This window comes from Sceloporus undulatus, chromosome 4 (assembly GCF_019175285.1).
Source record: "Sceloporus undulatus isolate JIND9_A2432 ecotype Alabama chromosome 4, SceUnd_v1.1, whole genome shotgun sequence".
Classification (NCBI taxonomy): Eukaryota; Metazoa; Chordata; class Lepidosauria; order Squamata; family Phrynosomatidae; genus Sceloporus; species Sceloporus undulatus.
In genome coordinates this window covers 230238310-230258307 of record NC_056525.1, presented here as the reverse complement: position 1 = coordinate 230258307, position 19998 = coordinate 230238310, and the positions used below count along the sequence as shown (strand labels likewise).

Genomic DNA, 19998 nt, shown 5'->3' with positions numbered 1-19998 from the left:
TGAGATCCAAGAGGTGTGCTAAGAGATCTTAAGTCCTGCTCCTGCTATGATCTTACTGTGTGTACTTGGAGATGTCACTATGAATAGTTTTTGGATCATAAAGGGACATGAAGAGGAATGCGTATTGGCAGTTACTCATGTTCTTCCACACTTGTTGGTGTTTCACATCTTACCCTAGAGAGATCTACAAGTTCACCTTGGAATTCTTCACTGAAAGATATTGCTCTCCAGCTTTTTCAAACTTTGTGCCAGTAAAACAAAATTGACAACTTTTCAACATTTTAAATCTTTTATATAAATTAATATATGCCAATGAGTATTTGATACCATACTTAAATGTTTAAATGTTTCACCTTAGTCTTTGGCCTAAATAAAAAATTACCACATTAGACAGAATCTGCTCATAATGTGTGTGCATTTGGAAACCCTTGATCATGTGTGGAGTGGCTTGATCATGTGAAGGACCTCCATGGTCAAACACATGCTGTCATGGCATCTCCAAACAACATGTATGTGCTGTGGTCTTGTGGGAAGTTGTTGCCAAGCATTGAGATATCTATTGATTTTTATTGTTGCAGCTGTAATAATTGTTTGAATATACCTCTAGAAAAATAGAGTCATGCTGAAAACTGGGATAAAAAAGTGAGCTTGTCTTCATGAATTCTTCCCCTGAAGAAGTTGTCTTGTACCTTACTGTAGCTTCTTCTTTGGCTATGGGTTTATGGGAATGAAAGAAAAGATCAAGATTACAGTGAGATTTAATAAAGTTCTCTGAAGGTTGGTGATGAGCAGCAGTTTGAAAGGGTGCAACCTGGAAAGTTCATAGGACGGAGTCACTAGTGAAAACACATGCACATATTATTCGTTAAAGAGCATATGGATGCTTACCTATACTTTAGTCTTGTGTGTAATCATCTGAACTGAAGAACAGGCCCAGGCTTGATTGCAACAGCTAGGCCATAGAGTCTGCTTGCTCCTATCACTTGACTTTACTAAAACTAGACTCATGGGCTTTCCTACTACTGTCACATGTTGCAGACTTTCTAACTCCTTTGCTATTTGTAGAATGCTATAGATTTTTTTAAAATAGCTGTGTACAGTATGCTGTTTGTTGGTTCAGAGTGGACCAATAAACTGCTTTGGTTGCTTTTTCTCATGTAAGATATACATCTCTTATTTAACTAAATAATAAACTTGAAGATGTGCCTTTAATGAGGAGAGTATGAATGAAATTTGAGATTAAGACCAGAAGATCAATTGGCTAGTCAACATATTGCAAGAAAGAAGGGCTGACTATTCAGACTCTAGTAAGCAGGAAAAGGTGAATTTAGGATTGTGTGAATTAGTGTGAGAGTAGCTGGGTAAGTGATATGCTCTTAGTTTTTACAAGGGATCACAGTAAGGTATATGTACATATCTATCTGTCTTTATAGGCATTCTGTATACCAGTCTCCTATCTGCTACCTGCTAGGTAGTAAGTAGTCCAGCTAATATATTCAGTGGAGATGAACTGTGAGAGCTAATGTCCAAAGCATCTGGAGGGCACCAGGTTGGTGTCTTCATTCTTCTCTTCCTGATCTGCACTATACTTGTATGAACATATACATCTGTTTGACTGCCACATCAACTTTGTTTCATTCTGTATATACATGCTGTCTTTAGATATCTCTTAATTCCTTCACACAGAAGCTGTTTTCTTTCTTTTTGTTTTACCTGATGATCTATAAGTATAGTTAGTGCTGTATGAAAAAATTACTTTCTTTGCATAACAGTTAGCATACCCTTCTATTACCATTCGCAAATGGTGCATTCACTTTTAATGGTCAATAAAACATAAAACTACTCAGTCAAATGCAAACGCAGCAGCTGGTAATCCATTATATCCCAGTATTCATTTAGATTTTTCTTTTAATTTTGTTGTAACCATGAAGCACAGGACATACTGTACATAATTATGTCTTACCTTAATGATAATGTAGGAAGATATTGCAGTAGATTGGTGAATTATCTGCATTGTCCACTGGATACGATTAGACCAAGTTACAATAATAATCTCTCCAGTTTCAATGTTTGTGTACAAACTAGCGATTTTGATGTGTGCAGGTTTGCTCAGAAAATAATTTAGATTGGTTGATTATTAATCTTTTCTGATTCCGTTTGACACGATATGTTTCCCTGCGCTGCTGTTGGTTACCTTTTCCTGGATTGTTTGTAGCAAAAAGGAAATAGTGCAGTGAAACTGATAATATTACACAGGTTTAATCAACAGATTTAAACTGCACACTACCTTAAATGTGTAGGATACAGCTTAATATATTTTATAAGTTACTATCTTTTTAAAATGTATAAGTTGACAACCATACATGGATTGGATAGCATAAAACTTCCCGTTTTCCCCCTAAATTCTTCAAGTGGACTAAACGTGGGGTGGGACAATTCATTTGGCAGCAATTTAAGAGTCTATTTGTAGTCCCTGTGTGGATGGGCACATTTTGAAGGAGAAATGTGGGAAGATTGAAGCTTCCCCATTATGTGATGGTTCCAGTCTGGATCAAAGTGAGTAAAAATAATTTCACTAGCATAACATTAATTTGTTGCAGTAAAACCAAACAGTCTTTTGGTATCTTAAATTTAGTCTAGCATGAGCTTTTGTGGTCTGTAGTAATACAATCTGATAACACTCTGTATCTGAAAACAGTGAAGAAAGCAGAAAGGAAGAAAATTCATTTGAAATGTGGTGCTGGGAAAGAGTGCTAAGGATACCATGGACAGATAAAAAGACAAATGAATGAGTCCATAAACAGATTAAGCCAGAACTCTCCTTGGAAGCCAAGATAACTAAACTGAGGCTGTCATAACTCAGCCACATCATGAGAAGGCACGACTCATTAGAAAAGGCAATGATGCTGAGGAAGGTGAAGTGAAGTAGAAAGATAGGAGGTCTGCATGCGAGATGGATAGACTCACTTAGGGAGACAATGGACCTGAGCCTGCAGGATCTGAGCAGGTAGAGGATAGAGGGATTTGGAGATGTCTCATTCACTCATTTATGAGTTGGGATCAACTCCAAGGTGGCTAACAATAACATCAAAGTAATAATAATAATAAATAAATAAATAAATAAAAAAGTAATACAATATATATATGAGATAAATACAAAGTGTTAACAGATTTTCAGGTACCTGTATTTGCTTCCGAGCTCAATACAAGGTGTTGGTTTTGACCTATAAAGCCCTAGATGACTTGGGCCCAGGGTACTTGGAGGACCGCCTCTCCCCATATAATCCGCCCCGCACACTTAGAACATCCGGGACAAATTTGTTGGAGGTCCCTAGGTCAAATTTTGCATGGACCTCACAGAGGGCTTTTGCCATCACTGCCCCTTCACTTTGGAATAAGCTCCCCGTAGAGCTTCGCTCCGCCGCCTCACTAGACATCTTTAAGAAAAATCTGAAAACGTATTTATTTCGGTTGGCCTTCCCACCTTAGTCAAATTGTTCGTTTTCCTGCCCCTTATTCTCCCTTTCGACCCTGGACCATTGTAAATTGATTTCTTTTTCTCTTTGCCCTTGACATGTGTATTTTATTGATTTCCTGTTCCTATTTCTTGCAGTAATGTTTTTAACCTTTATATTTAATTTTTATCCTGTATTGTAACGTTTTAAATTTTGTAAGCCACCTTGATCATATTTATGGAAAGGCGGGGTAAAAATAAAATTTATTATTATTATTATTATTATTATTATTATTATTATTATTATTACATGTATGCAGCATATATTGTTGAGAATGGGAATATGGAAAATGAGAGCATAAGGAGCAAACATACAAAGCTCATAGGGATAGTTACCTTATATTAATATTAACCATTTACTGAAATAGTGCTGTTACACAAATATCCTGGCACTTGGTAAGCCAGATAACACATGTAATGTCTTAAGAAGCCATTACCATTGTTCAAAACTTTGGTGATAGACTGGGACCTCCTAACAAATTGTAATGAGTTGTTGCTTTGTCTAATCACTCTTTTTCAACGTTCTTGGCTTTGTAGTAAAGGCCTGTGACAGAATGTTCAGGGAAGCTAAAGTGGTTCCCTGTTTGGTTTTTGTCTATTAATTCCATGTCAAATTGTGTCCATAAATTCTTTTGTATAGATATTGGCCTGGTTGGCCTAGGTAGAAGGCAGAAAAACATATCATTTCATGTGTAGTCTGTAATTGAGCCCCTAGACAGCCAAATACACCCATGTGATGAGGATGCTTAGAGCCTGTGAGGACATCTAAAAGGGAGGGCGGTATAAATTAATGAGCAAACATTTTCAGTTTTAGCTAAGCTTTCACAATGCTACCCTTTTGAGCTTCTCTGCTATGTACCAAAATGTGGTTGTGATAATAAATTGTAGAAGAGAATGAGTTTTTTATCGTTTTTATTTTTTAAAAAAATATGAAATCCAGGTGTTCCACAATATATGTTATGTCTGAGGGAAGACAGGGATTCTTGTCACCTTTTTCCCACTGGACATCTGAGACATTTGTCAGATTTCCATCCAAAGTTAACAGCAGCAAAGCTGCATGTTTTGGCAGACAATGCAAATACATTATCATTCATGAGTTGAAGCAAGAGTGGATTGTCATTCACTTTCTCTGACATAAGTCTTGTTTTGCTTGTAGAAAGAAGTGATGTGAGAATGACACAATTCACTGCAAAGTGTTTTTCTTTTTCCTCATACCATTCTTAATTTTCCAGAGTTAGCTGCACTATATGTAGCCACTACAATATCATGTTGTGTATTTCTTTTAACTAGTAATGAAAAATATGGGCCTGTCTCTTGGAAGAGACAATTTCACGTGCCTTTTTTTTTTTTTTTACTTGGGACATGGTCATTCAGTTGAACTGAAGGATTGGAATGTTCCCTCATGAATGACTAGGCTTGCCTTGGCATTTTCTCACAATGCTGTTTCTTTAATACATGTTCTATGTATATCACGGCTGCAATGTCAACAAGGTGTGCAGATTGAAAATAGTAATGAGAATTTATTTTGTGTGAATACATGACTCATTTTCTTAAAAAAAACAACCTGTATATATTTTATAGATTAATATAGGTACTTTATTAGATATAACTATCTGGTTGGGGAAGATTTCCAGTAGAAGAAAGAAATGCCTTCTTTGATTTACAATTGAGACAGTTGATGGTAAGTGAATCTTAGTGAATACAAAAAGATGGATAGAAAGTATTTGCATTTCCAACTAAGATATAATATGGCTGTAAGTGATACTGTATTTTCAAAGTAATTGTAGACATTGCAGATGAATGAAAGCTAAATATTAAATGAACCCCAAATTGGTACTGTGATAAAGGTCCACAATCATTGCTGTTGTGTGCCTCCAAGCCATTTTTGACTTATGGAGGAGTTTGCCATTGTCATTCTCTGAGGCCGAGATAGTGTGCCTTGCTCAAGGTCACCCAGTGGGTTTATACACACAAATGAGGAATTGGACTGTGATCTCCAGAATCGTAGTGCATCACTTAACCCACCACACTGGCTCTTCCAGAGTGGTCTAGCAGTGTTTTAACCTGAATGAATCTTTGTTTTGATCTCTGTATTATTTGAAGTTGGATAACTTAAAATAATAGCTACCCCTCATTTCAAAATCCTCCAGCTCCACAGAATACAGCACCATCTTGCATGTTTAATCTATATTCCTCTCCACATTGGCAAACTGAAGGAGAAATGTCTTTGTTTAGGTAACACAATGATCCCACTTCTTTCTCTTTCTCTCTCAGCTGTGAAGACAAGCGGGATGGGGAATAAAACCAGCCACAGGTTTTTGCCCAGGTCAGACAAGGCAAGATCCAGAGGTTGGAAGCTTCACCAGTTTCCCTGAACCTACAGAACTGCTCCCTATGCCCCCAAATTGTTTTGCTAAAAAATAGTCAAGAATCCTCTAGGTAGCATGATTGGCCAGTCCAAGCCATCCCCACTCCCCAAGGGCTGCTCTAACTCTGGGGAACTCTTGTTTTCACAACAAGAAGTGACTAAAGTCAATTCTGGTTTTGAAAATAGAGTTCACCCCAAGAAGCCCCCCTTCCCCCCTAAAACTGATTGCTTCTGGTTTTTGAAGAAAGAAAAGTCACCTCAGGATGTAAAACAGCCCCCTCAGAGTTTCTAGTAATATCACTGGCCAGTGCTCCTCCTCTCTGTTACCAATTGTGGTCTTGGGAAATTTGGGTAGAGCCATATTACACCAGTTTTGAAAGAATTATGTTGGCAGACAATGAACGTCAAAGCACAATGCAGGATGCTGGTTGGTGCTTACCTTTAAATCTTCAAGTGACTGAAGGGCTGATTTATACTAAATAACATCTTTTCCTAGCTTTCCTATATCAAACTGTCTGTGAATTACGATTACCAGATGCAGTTCTTCTCTGAGAACCTTTGATAAAGTACTCTGATAAGTACATTATGGAATTTATTTTTCAAAACCTCTTCCGGAAAATACCCCACAACCTATGCAACAAAAGTTTCTTTTTAAAAAGTCTTGTTGCATGTGGACTAAACATTGTGAGTTTCATTAGCCTAAGACAGTGATGGTGAACTGTTTTCAGACCGAGTGCCCAAACTGCAACCCAGACCCCACTTATTTATTGCAAAGTGCCATGTCCCTCTGTCTTTCTAGTAAGAAACTCTGGCAAACTCTGTGCTAGGGTGACAGCATGTGTGCCCACAGAGAGGGCTCTGAGTGCCACCTCAGGCATGTGTGCCATAGGTTCGCTATCACTGGCCTAAGATGACTTGCTGGCTCCAGCTAAAGTAGATCCTTAGAATCAATGAGAACTTGATAACTCAATATCCATACAAGCAACATTCATTCATTGGGTCTGTTCGAGTTGGCAATAGCAACCAGATTTAGGCTGATGGGTTTTTCAGTCCTTTGAATACTTCCCTGATAAATCTGGATTGAATGTCCTGTAGAAGGACATTGTGGGACATCTGTTCAGCTGGCCAGAGAAGAGTATTGCAGCTTCTATTCTAGCAATTGGCAGATGATTCAGGGGTACTAGTACAATTTTACATGGCCTTACAAAGTTTGAGGATAAGCAAGAGGTTAAATGAAGGAAAAGCAAGAAGCCCAGAGACTGTTGGGGAGACTTGTTGGGTAACAGGCCACCAACCTAGAAAACCCAGCAGCTGCTCCTGTAACCCTTAGGTGGGTTACAAACCGTCACTTTGCGGCAATCTCCCGGCACTGCTGTTTGCTCCGTGAGGGAGTCGCAGCAGCCAAACTGCGCGACTCCCTTGTGGAGCAAAAAAGGAGCTCCAAAATGGTGCTCCTTCTCGCGGCGCGGCTATGATGCTGCGAAGCGCCGCTGGCGCACTTGCGGCGTCATAGCAGCTGCAACACGTGCAGAAGCACAGCATCCGCTACGTAAAAATGGCGCCGTCCGTCTGGAACGGCCGCCATCATTTTTTACGCACAGAGCGCGTATTAGGGTTAGGGAGGTGTGGAAGCACCACACCTCCCTAACCCTAGTACGCGCTCTGCGCGTACTTTAATGGCGGTGTGTAACCCGCCTTAGTCTACATTTGTGCTAACACATTTAAACAAGTTTGAAGCCTGCTTAATTATTAGAGTATTCTTATGCTAATTAATCTAACAAAGTGCTTCAGCAAGCCTTACAAAGCCAGTGTCCAGGATTTTCTGGATGGAGGACCCATCAAAGTTAAGTCTGGCTTTAGGTTCTTAGTGAAAATATGCCCTTAGACAGCTCACATTTCTCATTATTTGGGGAAAAAGTTACACATTCTTTCTCTTCCTCTTCCTTTCTGTTAGAGAGTGCAGGAATAAAGTACAGTGGGTCCTTGTTATATGCGGGGGATCCGTTCCGGACCCCCCCCCCGTGTATAACAACATCCGCGTATGCTCAGTTCCATTCAGGTGAATGCGACGGTCAGGAGCACCTGTTATCAGCTTCGGCTGATCCGCCAGCTGCGCCATACTGGCCCAGGGGACCTAGAAACTGTTGTACATGCTCTGGTAACTTCGAGATTGGATTTCTGCAATGTACTCTACATGGGGCAACCCTTATACCAAACTCGGAAGCTACAAATGGTGCAGAATATGGCGGCCCGGCTGGTCACTGGTGCCCCAGGACCAGCTATAACACCGGTTCTTAGGGACCTCCATTGGCTGCCCCCGCTTCCGAGCTCAATATAAGGCGTTGGTTATTACCTATAAAGCCCTAAATGGCTTGGGCCCAGGATACCTAAGGGACCGTCTCTCCCCGTACATTCCGCCTCGCACCCTCAGAACGTCTGGGCAGCAACTACTGAAGGTGCCGGGGGCCAGATTAGCCTCAACCTCACGGAGGACTTTTTCCACAGCTGCCCCAGCCCCTTTGGAATAAGCTGCCCATTGAGCTCCGCTCAACTACCACCCTGGCCCAATTAGGAAGGATCTCAAAACCTTCCTATTCCAGCAGGCATCCCCGAATAAAATATCCTGGTGGGCCTCCCTCCTCTTTTCGTGGCCTGAGGTTGGGCTTAGGGGTTTTTTAGGTTGTATTGTATTTTATGGGTTTTTTATCTTCTGTATTGTATGTATTTAATTCTTGTTGTTAGCCGCCCTGATCCCTGGAAGGGCGGGATAAAAATAAAAAATTTATTTTTATTTTTATTTTATTTGTCCCAAGGGCGGCGTGTGTTTCCTCTCCCTCCCTCCCTCGCTTCCCTCCTCCCTTCCCTTCCCCTTACTTACCTTCTCTCCTCGTCACAGCGGCTTGGCCGCCGTCGCTGCAGGGGAAGCCGGGTGGCAGCAGTGGCGGCGAGGCCAAGCCTCGGCTTCCTCGCCACCGCCGAGAAAGGGCACGATGACGGTGCTGGAGGCCTCTTGGCCCCCAACAGCACCACCAGCCGGCCTTTCCTCTGTTGGCGAAGGAAGCAGGGCTGCCGTGTGCTGGAGGCCTTCAAGGCCTCCCGCGCCAGCATCTGGCCTCCTCAAGGCCTCCGCCTCTGCCGAAGGGCCGGATACCGGTGCTGGAGGCCAAGAGCCCCAGCACCAACATCCGCCCCTTCCATGGCCGTGGAGGCCTGGAGGAGGCGGGTGCTGGCGCTGAGGCCTTGAAGGCCTCTGGCACTGCTGCCCTCCGCGCCTCCTCTTCCCCACCTCCACACCTTTTTTTTGGAAGAGGAGGCACGGAGGGCAGCAGCGCCGGAGGCCTTCAAGGCTTCCAGCGCCAGCACTCGGCCTCTTCCAGGCCCCGCGGCCACAGAAGGGTCGGGTATCGGTGCTGGGGCCTCTTGGCCTCCAACACCTCTACCCGGCCCTTCCGTGGCAGCAGAAGCGGGTGCTGGCGCTGGAGGCTTGGAGGCCTCCCGTGCTGCTGCCCTCCGCGCCTCCTCTTCCAAAAAAAAGGCACAGAGGTAGGGAAGAGGAGGTGCGGAGGGCAGCAGCGCCAGAGGCCTTCAAGGCCTCCAGTGCCAGCACCCAGCCTCCTCACCGCCGCTGCCGCTGCGGAAGGGGCAGGTGTCAGTGCTGGGGCCCTCTTGGCCTCCAGCACCGCCATTGCGCCCTTTCTCGGCGGTGATGAGGAAGCCGAGGCTTGGCCTCTGCCGCCGCCACCCGGCTTCCCTCGCAGCGGCAGCGGCGGAGGCCAAGCCGCTGCGACGAGAAGGTAAGCAAGGGGAAGGGAAGGGAGGGAGGCAGGGAGGGAAGGGAGGAGGGAAGCGAGGGAGGGGAGGGAGGAGAAGGAAATTGTCCCCAATGGCGGCACGCGTGCACGCACACCGCCATTGGGGACAATTTCCTGATTTGCCATCCGCGGATGCTCAAATCCACGGATGGCAAATCCACGTATAAGGAGGGCCGACTGTAGTACTAATTCGAACACAAAGAAACAAAGCATAATTAATGAAAATTCTTTCTCATGCTCAGCAGAACATTGGTGTAAAATGAACGTGTAGGATAAATGATGAACTTCTCTCATCTTTCTTCACTAGTTCAATTCTCTCTTTATTAACTACAGTTACTGCATATTGTACAGCCTTTTCTCTACCTCCTTCCCTCAATTAATTAACTACTTTCAGTTTGTGTGGGTTGTAATCATTGTTGGGACTCCCCCACATAATGAGGGAGAATCTTATCTCTTGCCTGTCTAGGTGTGATACAGCCCTCCTTCCCATGCAGCTAGCTCCCCAAGGAAAGGCAGGAAGGAAGGCCTTATTGGTACCAGTGGAAACTTTCCTAATGAGTTCCTAGTTATGTCCAGCTAGCAGTTGGAAAGTGAAAGAATAACTGTCAATTCGAAGTCTTTCACGGCCGGCATCCATAGTTTTTTGCGAGTTTTTTTACTATGTGGCCATGTTCTAAAAGCGTTTATTCCTGACATTTCGCCGGCATCTGTGGCTGGCATCTGAAGATTTGGGGTGTGTGTGTGTGTGTGCATGCACATTTTGCACAGATCCCCTCTATTTTGCACAAGATCAAATCTATTCCTCCCTCCCTCTGGTTCTATGACCCATTAACTACTTTCATGTTTCATGTTGCCCACATATCTGGTATGGCCAAGCATGATTGGAAGATGCAAGCCTGTTGTTTAAGAAGGTAGTGGCCATTCTTCCTGCAAAGGGGAATTATTTCATGGCCTACCTCAGAAATGTCTTGCTAAGGCAAAGGGTGTACAGCAGACATGGGAATGCCAGTTGCTGGCATGGGATCAGTTCCATATTCTCCGACTATCCAGTTTGTCAGGAACAATCCCAATTGGCCCCCTGCCACTCCACATTTCACCTGCTTTTAAAATGTTCCCGTTTGTAGGCTCAGGCAAAGCAAACTGCTGTAGTATCTGCTAGCTTGCATGTATTTCCTCATTAATAACTTTAGTCATCTTGAATACACTCTGATGTTATTTGGCCACATGTCTCCCAGTTTCCATCTGTGAAATGTTGGAGGGTATGCATTCCTTTCTGGATTAACTGATTTCCAGGATGTGAAGAATTCTTGGCTGTAGGGAGAGTGTCTCAGCATAAACTGATTGTTATTCACTCTGTGAAACAATGCCCTTGCCAATACAGGAAGTGTTAGGATCTAACCCTAGGGCTTCTGACTTCTGTCTTGTGCCACTTGAGGCTAGATTTTTAAAAAAATATTTATATATTTTTGGAGAGAGCCATTACACTTTTAGGGAGAAGGAATTATTTTAATCTCCTGGTGTCAGCATCCAACTGTTAAGAGTCCAAACCCCCCAGAAACCTAGTTTATTCCATCCTCAGTGGCTGTTTGGCTGTTACTTAGGATGTTTTTATTAACTTCACAATGAAAAAAACAAACCCTTAACCTTTTTATTTTGAAGTGTGTTTACTTAAACAGAAAGGGCCAAAATGAGCTCTTTCTGTAACACCATTTAACAATTTATTTGTTCACTATACAGACTATTGTTTAACTCTGCAGTGTAAGAAGCGTAAGAGTTGTATTTTTGATGGCTAGATGGCTCAAAGACATTTATATTATATAATAATAATAATAAAAATTTAATTGTGTTTCCCCGCCTCTCCCAAAGGATCGAAGCGGGGTTACAGACTACTAAAATCAATACATATAATGCAATACAATACACTATAAAAACACAAAATGGTACATCTATACAACATCAGTAAAATACAACAATGCAACAGCATCCAACATCCAGGGGTAAGACAGAATATCATTGTTGGCAGGCATATTGGTCATGTAGTCATCACTCCTCGGGGGGGGGGAGGAACGCTTGGCAAAAGAGTACGGTTTTCAATCTCTTTTTAAATGTTTCCAAAGAGGTCATGAGACAGAGCTCCTCTGGAAGGCTGTTCCAGATTCGCGGGGCCGTTATTGTAAAGGCCCTTTGGGAAGAGGAGATGTATTTGGACGATGGAGTTTCCAAAAACTTCTTACCGGATGTTCTGAGTGTGCAGGGCGGCTCGTAGGGGGAGATGCGGTCACTCAAGTAACTCAGGCTCAAGCCATGTAGGGCTTTATAGGTGATAACCAACACCTTGTATTGTGCCCGGAAGCGAATAGGCAGCCAGTGCAGAGCTTTCAGCTTAGGTGTTATATGGTCAAACCTAGATGCACCGGTGACCAGTCTGGCTGCCATATTTTGTACTACATGAAGCTTCCGGACTTGGTACAAGGGTAGTGCCATGTAGAGCGCATTACAGAAATCTAGGCGAGAGGTTACCAGTGCTTGTACCACTGTTTCAAGGTCCCTTTGGCCCAGGTAGGGTCGCAGTTGGCGTATCAACCGAAGCTGATAGCAAGCACTTCTGGCCGTCGCATCTACTTGAAATGTCAACTGCAGGGACGAATCCAGAAGTATTCCTAAACTGCGAACTTCGTCCTTTAGGGGAAGTGTGACCCCATCCAGGACAGGTGGACAAATTTCCTTCCCCGGGCCTGGGGAACCTATCACAAGTACTTCCGTTTTCTCTGGATTCAATCTGAGTTTGTTTTCTCTCATCCAGCCCATTACCGACTCCAGGCAGGCATTCAGAGGAGAGATGCCATCCTTAGTCACTGCATCAGTCGGAGACACAGATAAACATATTTGGGTGTCATCAGCGTACTGATAACACCGCGCCCCGTGTCTCCGGATGATCTCTCCCAGCGGTTTCATGTAAATGTTAAACAAACATATGCATTCAAAATTTTTACTCTGCACATTCTTTGCATCTGAATATTTTGGTATGGTGTAGTTCTGAAATCTTATGCTTCCTGGCACAGGACAAGTGGGAAAGTTATAACTGTCAAAAATATTAAAGAGAATCACCAAGAATAGTACAGTAGTAAGTTATTTGCAGTTCAGGGAGATGAAAATCTGTTCTTCCATTATGGCAGATGTGTGCATGTGGAAAGTGTTTGGTCCTTCAGTAAGGAATAAGAGCCCCAAGAAGTATGATTGCTGAACCCCAGTTTCCCTTTTGTGAGTCTTATATTAAGGAGAAAACTGGAGAAGCCAGTGGGTGGATTCTGATATGGATTGAGTGTTTCAGAAGGATTAGATTCTGAAAAATAGATACCATGCACATTTCCATGGGCTTAGTGTAAGAAACAAAACAATGATGACATTATAATTATGAAGATGGTTTCCGCCTCTATTTTCCATTCACGCTCCTCACCACCCCCACCTGCTGCTTTGGTCTACAAACCAAGCTATAATCCTGCAATGAGCATTGTCCTGTTGATGAGAATAGGATTTTCTGATTAATAGACATGGGAGGATTGCAGTGCAGATGTCCAAGAGCAGCAAGTTTTATTTCATTGTCACAAGGCAGGTGTGGCGCATTCATGGGAAGTGTCAAAATTATTCTCTTGGAAGCATAAGATTTCATTAACTTAGTTTGAAGAAACAAGTCTTCTGTCCTGTGAGATGTTTTTCATCAGATCATGAGAATAGTTAAGCAATAAATTCCTAGTGATGTAATGTTTTCTGGACATGACATGGATTCTCTGTCCCTTGCTATTGTGGTTTTTTTTCTATATTTTGCTAAATTACAGCTCTTTCTTGAGCGACATCTACATTAGGAAACCTTAGCACTCAAATACACATAGTGTGGCATTTTCTGGGGACTAAAATTAGTTTTAACTTGTTTGATTTAACTTGTAGTATGCTGGAGTTAGCTTCTGCTAGAGTGTCTCTTACTACCAGAGTGATTTGGTTCAAGGTACCTGTTTAACATTTATATGTTTAAGGGGAAATGCAAAAATTAGACCAGCAGCCAAAAAGCAAAACACATTTCCCATCATGACATGGAGAAACTTTCCATTTGAGGCCTGCCTTTCTCTAAAGTCTTGTCCAACATATGCATTGCAGTCAGTTGTGAGGTCAGTTCAGAGTTGACATTTACTGCACAGGCAATTGGTTGACCACTGTTCAAACAGATTATTGGATTAGATAGGCCTTTGGTCTAATCTGCAGCATTCATAGGAATGAAGAAAAGCAAAGGCTGAGAGTAAGGATGTCATCAAAACTTTAACTCTAAACTGTTAGAATGCATATTTGTGCAACAAAAGAGATGTGGGACTCGTATTTCAATGAAACATTTTATTCCCTCTGCAGGTGATTTTAAATCTCCTGATCTTGCAGAGTGCTCCTCATATAATTTTCTTGGTAACATCTGGAAGGGTTTTCTTTATTCTCCGGTTCATATATCCATACCTTATTCCTCTGTGTTCCATAGCGTATCCAGCTAATAAGAACCCAGGAGCGAAAACAAATCACCCATCTGCTCCCAGTTGTCATTCTTTTCATGCTTTCCCTTACTAGCTTAAGCACATGCACAGAGAAAGATCTGGGAAGCGGGATGTTCTTGCCACTGCTTTTGATTGCTTTCCGATGTAAAAGGTTGTCTTCTAGAGCTTTGTATTATTGAGTGCTAAGGATGTATTTGGGATGAATAACCAGAATACTCTTCTATTTCACAGAGATATGTTGTTTCTTTCATAGGAAACATTGATTTCTCAGTCATTAACACTCTCTTTTTCATCTTCTATAGGTGACTTTAGGTGGGACCTTTATTGGCATTGGACGCAAAACTCCGGATTGCCAGGGCAACACCAAGTATTTCCGCTGCAAGTTCTGCAACTTCACCTACATGGGCAATTCGTCAACAGAGCTGGAGCAACACTTCTTGCAGACCCATCCAAACAAGATAAAATCCACTCTTCCTGCCTCTGAAACCAGCAAAGCCTCAGAGAGGAACTCGAGCAAGTCCAGTCCTAGTGTTCGATCATGTGAGGCTGGAGATTTGGGGAAATGGCAGGACAAGATTACCGTAAAAGCTGGAGATGACACTCCAGTTGGTTATTCGGTGCCCATCAAGCCTCTTGAATCCTCTAGACAAAACGGTACGGATGTCTCCAGTTACTACTGGTGCAAATTCTGCAGCTTTAGTTGTGAATCATCCAGCTCACTCAAACTGTTAGAACATTACAGCAAGCATCATGGGGGGAGCCAGGCAGGGGGCCTTCACCCAGATCGGAATGACAAGCTCTCAAGGGGGTCGGTCATTAATCATAATGACTTAGCCAAAAATTCAGATGGAGAGTTAGCAGCAAAGACTGAGAAGGGCTCTAGTGTGGCCAAAAAGAAAGACTTTACCAGCTCAGGAGTGGAGGACAACGTGGTGACAAGCTACAATTGTCAGTTTTGTGATTTTAGGTACTCTAAAAGTCATGGCCCAGATATAATAGTGGTGGGGCCTCTTCTTCGTCATTATCAGCAGCTACACAACATTCACAAATGTACTATTAAGCACTGTCAGTTTTGTCCTCGAGGCCTCTGTAGTCCAGAAAAGCACCTTGGAGAAATTACTTATCCTTTTGCTTGCAGGAAAAGTAATTGTTCCCACTGTGCTCTCTTGCTTTTGCACTTGTCCCCTGGAATGCCAGGAGGCTCCAGAGTCAAGCACCAGTGTCACCAGTGCTCTTTCTCCACCCCTGATGTAGACATTCTCCTGCTTCACTATGAAACCACACATGAAGCCCAGGTGTCTGAAGTCAAGCAAGAAGCAAATGCCCTGCAAGGGGGGGGATGGACTGCTGACTGTCAAAGAAAGCAAGGAACACTCATGTACCAAATGTGACTTTGTCACTCAGGTGGAAGAGGAGATTTCTCGACACTACAGGTAAAATAAAAATAAAATAAATTAAAATAAAATAAAAACAGTTGGGCTGTGGGTGTGTACCTGGGTACACATTTCCTATCAAACAGCTTTGGAGTAGTATATTGGTTATTTTTGGTTTAGATGTAACATCTAAAAACATTTAATTTGTATGATAGAGGAGCAAGAAGATAAAGTAGTGCTGGGGGAGTAGATAAGGTAATAATGGATACTTTGTTTCCCATCATGTCAAATAACATTAGAAGTATTTCTGCAAGGGGGCGGGAAAACAAAACTGGATACACTCAGGTATGGAGACAGGAGAATCCCTGCAGGTCAGATTGGACCACAGACCAGGGTTAACATCTGACAGACATAACATATTGTATATATTCATGTGTAAGTTTAAAAAACTCAGCCCAAAAATTGACCTTGAAACCTGGGTTGGCTTATGCACAGGACAGTGTAAGTACTGAAGTACTACATCTTAACTCTTATAAAAAAAGTCACCATCACTTGCTCTGAGTAGAGTGACAGAAAATGAGAGCTTAGCCCATCCCTGGAGAACCTAAAAGTTACTCCAACTTATTTTATTCTCTTTGCCATAGCACATCTTCTGGCCTTTTTGAATTTCTTGGTGGGAAAATAGTGGCAGTGGTGATGGCTTTTTTTTTTTTTTGGTTCCCCTTAAAGGAGCTCTGAGAGAATACAGGGTTTTAGTGCTTCTTTTAGGCTCTCCTGGGATAGACTAAGCTCTTGCTACTCTACCCAGAAAAGGGGATGGTTGCTTTTTTTTTTTTTTACAAGAGTTAATGCTGTACCTTAACTCTTGCCTTTATATCCTTTTCAACATGTGCACATTTTCTTAGCTTTATCCTTGCCTGGTCATGTCCCTCCACATTTCACAACCACCATTTGCTATAGTTCCTTCCTCATCAATCAGCCTCTCAGGTAGACACAATTATGCCTTCCAAAATTTTATAAGTTCTTTGGCATTGGTTTCCTTTGCATTTTCCTTTGTATCCTTTTTTATGTGCCCTTATATAACTTAGCACAAGTTATATAAAAATCCATAATTTTGGCCCCCAAACCTGCCCTCAATTTATACATGAGGTTGACTTATAACATTAGAATATATGGTAGAAGCTCTTTGGGGATACCTGCTTCTCTGCTTTGGAGAGATGATATACTAAGGGACAGTATAGCTGAACTAAGGCTTTTCCCATTCTATGAATAGGGAAATACCTTGAGTCTCACAATGGTGTAGGATGTGTATATGCTTCTGCCTCTCCTTCCGATTGTTAACCAATGGTGAAAGTTTATGGGAGTTATGGTCCAGAAACATCTGGACAGCCACAGTTATTCACCTTTGCTCTGTGTTGTTCATGAATAAACAAAACCTAATTACAAAGAAAAAAGGATTGATAACAACCCATCTGAGGTTAAAAGTGCTAAAACCCCATTGCTTCTGATGGGAAAACTAAGCACATGCCAGTGCCTTTCAGTCTGTTTCTTTCCCACAATTGTACATAAGCTTTTGTGCTAGTGGCCACCAAATACTTCTTCTCCCCCCCCCCCGCCCCCAATAATCTGGCAAGAAATAAACATATTTTCGAAATCCAAGAATGAGTACGTATATGAAGCTGATTATACGGTTTCCTTTTGTACAAAATGATAAGCCAGAATTTTTTTTATCAACCCTAGTTTATCATGAATGACTTGCAAGTATCAGCATGCGGTCCATTTGTTCTCAGTTAGCATGTCCTGTAAATGAAAGGGGGGGGGGGAAGGCTGTATAGCATATTGTAAAAACTGGTCATCTTGACTTGTCAATTCCAAATAACCCTGGTTGACTAGGCCCTGTTTAGTAATCCTGACTTACAAAGAAAACTAACAAGCCATAGTCAGTTTGGGTAGCATGCTAACCAATCCTTTCCCATTTTGTTAAGCTGTTTGATTAGAATGGAGGACCAAAGCATGCCTATATTGCTGCAGAAGCACCTTGTTCACAATTAGGCCAGATTCTCTAGAATTCTGCCTTATCATTCTATAATGAATATGGCCATTGAGTCAGAGAATTAGTATGTGTGACTTATTACAGTGTCCTCCAAATGGCAGGAGCACTATGGAGTTTCACATTAGGATCTTTCCCAGCCCTGCTACCTGAGAACCTTCTAATTTGAGATGCTGGACACTAAATTTGGAATCTCTTGCATGCAAAGCATGTGTTCTGACACTGAGCCATGGATTCTAAATGCTCATAAATAAAGATCGGATACAGTTTTCTGTTTGTCAGAGTGGGAAGTGGTTCTCCCAAGCTATAGATAGTTGTTAAAAAAAAGAGGTAGTATAGTAGTTTCCAACATTAAATCTCTAGATGGTACTGGATGGCTATTTAAAACGCATCATATCAGTCAAGATGGCTAATAGCCAGAGGTGGTGGTAGTTGTAGTCAAACAATCTCTGGGATCAATGGTTGGGAAAGGCACAGCTTTTGTTGAGGCTAGATCATAATGGGCAGATTTGCCAGAGTACTTCCAGGACCTCTGAATCAGTTCAGTCCAAATTATTTTATTCTTCTTGGGGAATACAGAACATCTTCACAACTTATAAATGCATAACACTAAAAACATAAATCACAACTTTCAGATATATAAAATAAGCATACTAAATAGTCAACAACAAACTACAATGGACCCTCCCCATCTGCAAGGGTTTCATTCCAGAGCCCTCTGAGGATGGGAAAAAAAAACACAGACAGCTGCACTGCATATCATTCAATGGGTGATGTGTGTGCATCTGCTACAGCACATCCATGTGCATTGAAAAAGATGGGCTGTGGAAATCTGTGGGCGGTCGAATCCACAAAACACTAGCCCACTGATGTGGCAGGCCCACTGTATAATGCAGAAATGGCAGCAGTAGAAAATTGTTTTTTGTCATGTGCCTTCAAGTTGTTTCCAACTTAGGACAACCCTAAGGCAAACCTATCATGAGATTTCTTGGCAAAATTTGTTCAGAGGGTGTTTTCTTTGCATTCCTCTGAGGCTGAGAGAATGTGATTTGCTTAAGGTTACCCAGTAGATTTCTGTGGCTAAGTGGAAATTTGAACCCTGGTCTCCAGAGTCATTGTACAGTGCTCAAATCAATAAACAACTAACAAATGTTAAAAGGATGTCAAAAAGTTTCCATTTTTCAGTGGGGAAAAAAAGCAAAGGGATATTTTGACAATTTTTTGTTTGCATGAATGTGATACCATTACAGAGAAGATCTTGTCTGCTATGTTCACTGATCTCATAACCCAGGCCGATCACTGACAAAATTAGACTTCCCATATTGTTCTTAAAAACTATTCAGATTTGAGTGGGAGAGTGCAGTGTTTTAGGCAACCCAGGATTATCACTTCTCATTAATAAAATAGGTAACCCCTGATTTCTCTTTCATAGTACCCTTTAACTGCAAAATAACCAACCAACTCAACCAATAAAATACATTTTCTTCTTTTTTTGACTTTCAGAGGCTTAGGGCTGACTTCCTCAATTTTGAAGCAGAAGAGCTATCATAACTTGCTTTCTTTATGTCATCATTTATTCATTTCTGTGAACTATTTATTAAGCATCTTTTCCCCCATCAGTTCCCTCAAAGTGAAATCTAATAAAATATAGTTACAACATTTTTTAGCTGAAGATTAAAAATAAAAAACAAAACAAAAAGGCACTTTTAAAAACTAGAAGCTGAAAGGAAAAATACAGTGTTGGCCCCTGGTTGGACGCTGAACAAAGAGAAACCAACTTGATGTCCCTTGAAGGAATTTCATATTTGTGGTGCTCGTATGGAAGAAGCTCCATCTCATGCACTTAATACTCTAGCCTCTCAGGGTGGTGGGATAAGCAATAAGGCCTCTCGGGAGGCAGGACATTTTCCTTTAGTTTCCAGGCAAGCTCATATGTTAATAAAGTGGTCTTGTGAACCATCTGATTTTATTACAATCTAATATATGAAAGTTAGGCAAGATCATTGTTGAGCTTTGCAGTTGAAAAGTAATAGTGTATATTGGTTTGCCATAACATCAATAAACTTCTAAAAGTCATCAGTGTCATGGGAACATGTTGAATAAATGTGTGTGTTTGTGTGAATGTGTATGTTTGTACACTTGCAGCTTCAAGTTGCCTGTTGACTTGTGGCGATCCCATTAATTTGATAGGATTTTTTTAGACAAGGAATATTCAAGAGGTGGTTTTGCCAGTTCCTTTCTCTTCAATATAGCCTACAGTCCCTGATATTGATTGGCAGTCTCCCATCCAACTACTAACTAGAGCTGACTCTGCTTAGCTTCCAGGATCTGGTGCCTTTATAGCAAGAA

At 41.8% G+C, this 19998-nt stretch overlaps 1 protein-coding gene across 1 annotated transcript in view; it reads left to right on the top strand.

Annotated features, from left to right (window-relative positions):
• TRPS1 (transcriptional repressor GATA binding 1) overlaps positions 1-19998 on the top strand; it is a 319326-nt gene that overhangs the window by 98688 nt on the left and 200640 nt on the right. The window contains 2 exon segments of the mRNA XM_042465644.1: positions 14529-15557; positions 15559-15659. Coding sequence (XP_042321578.1) covers positions 14529-15557; positions 15559-15659 — 1130 coding nt within the window.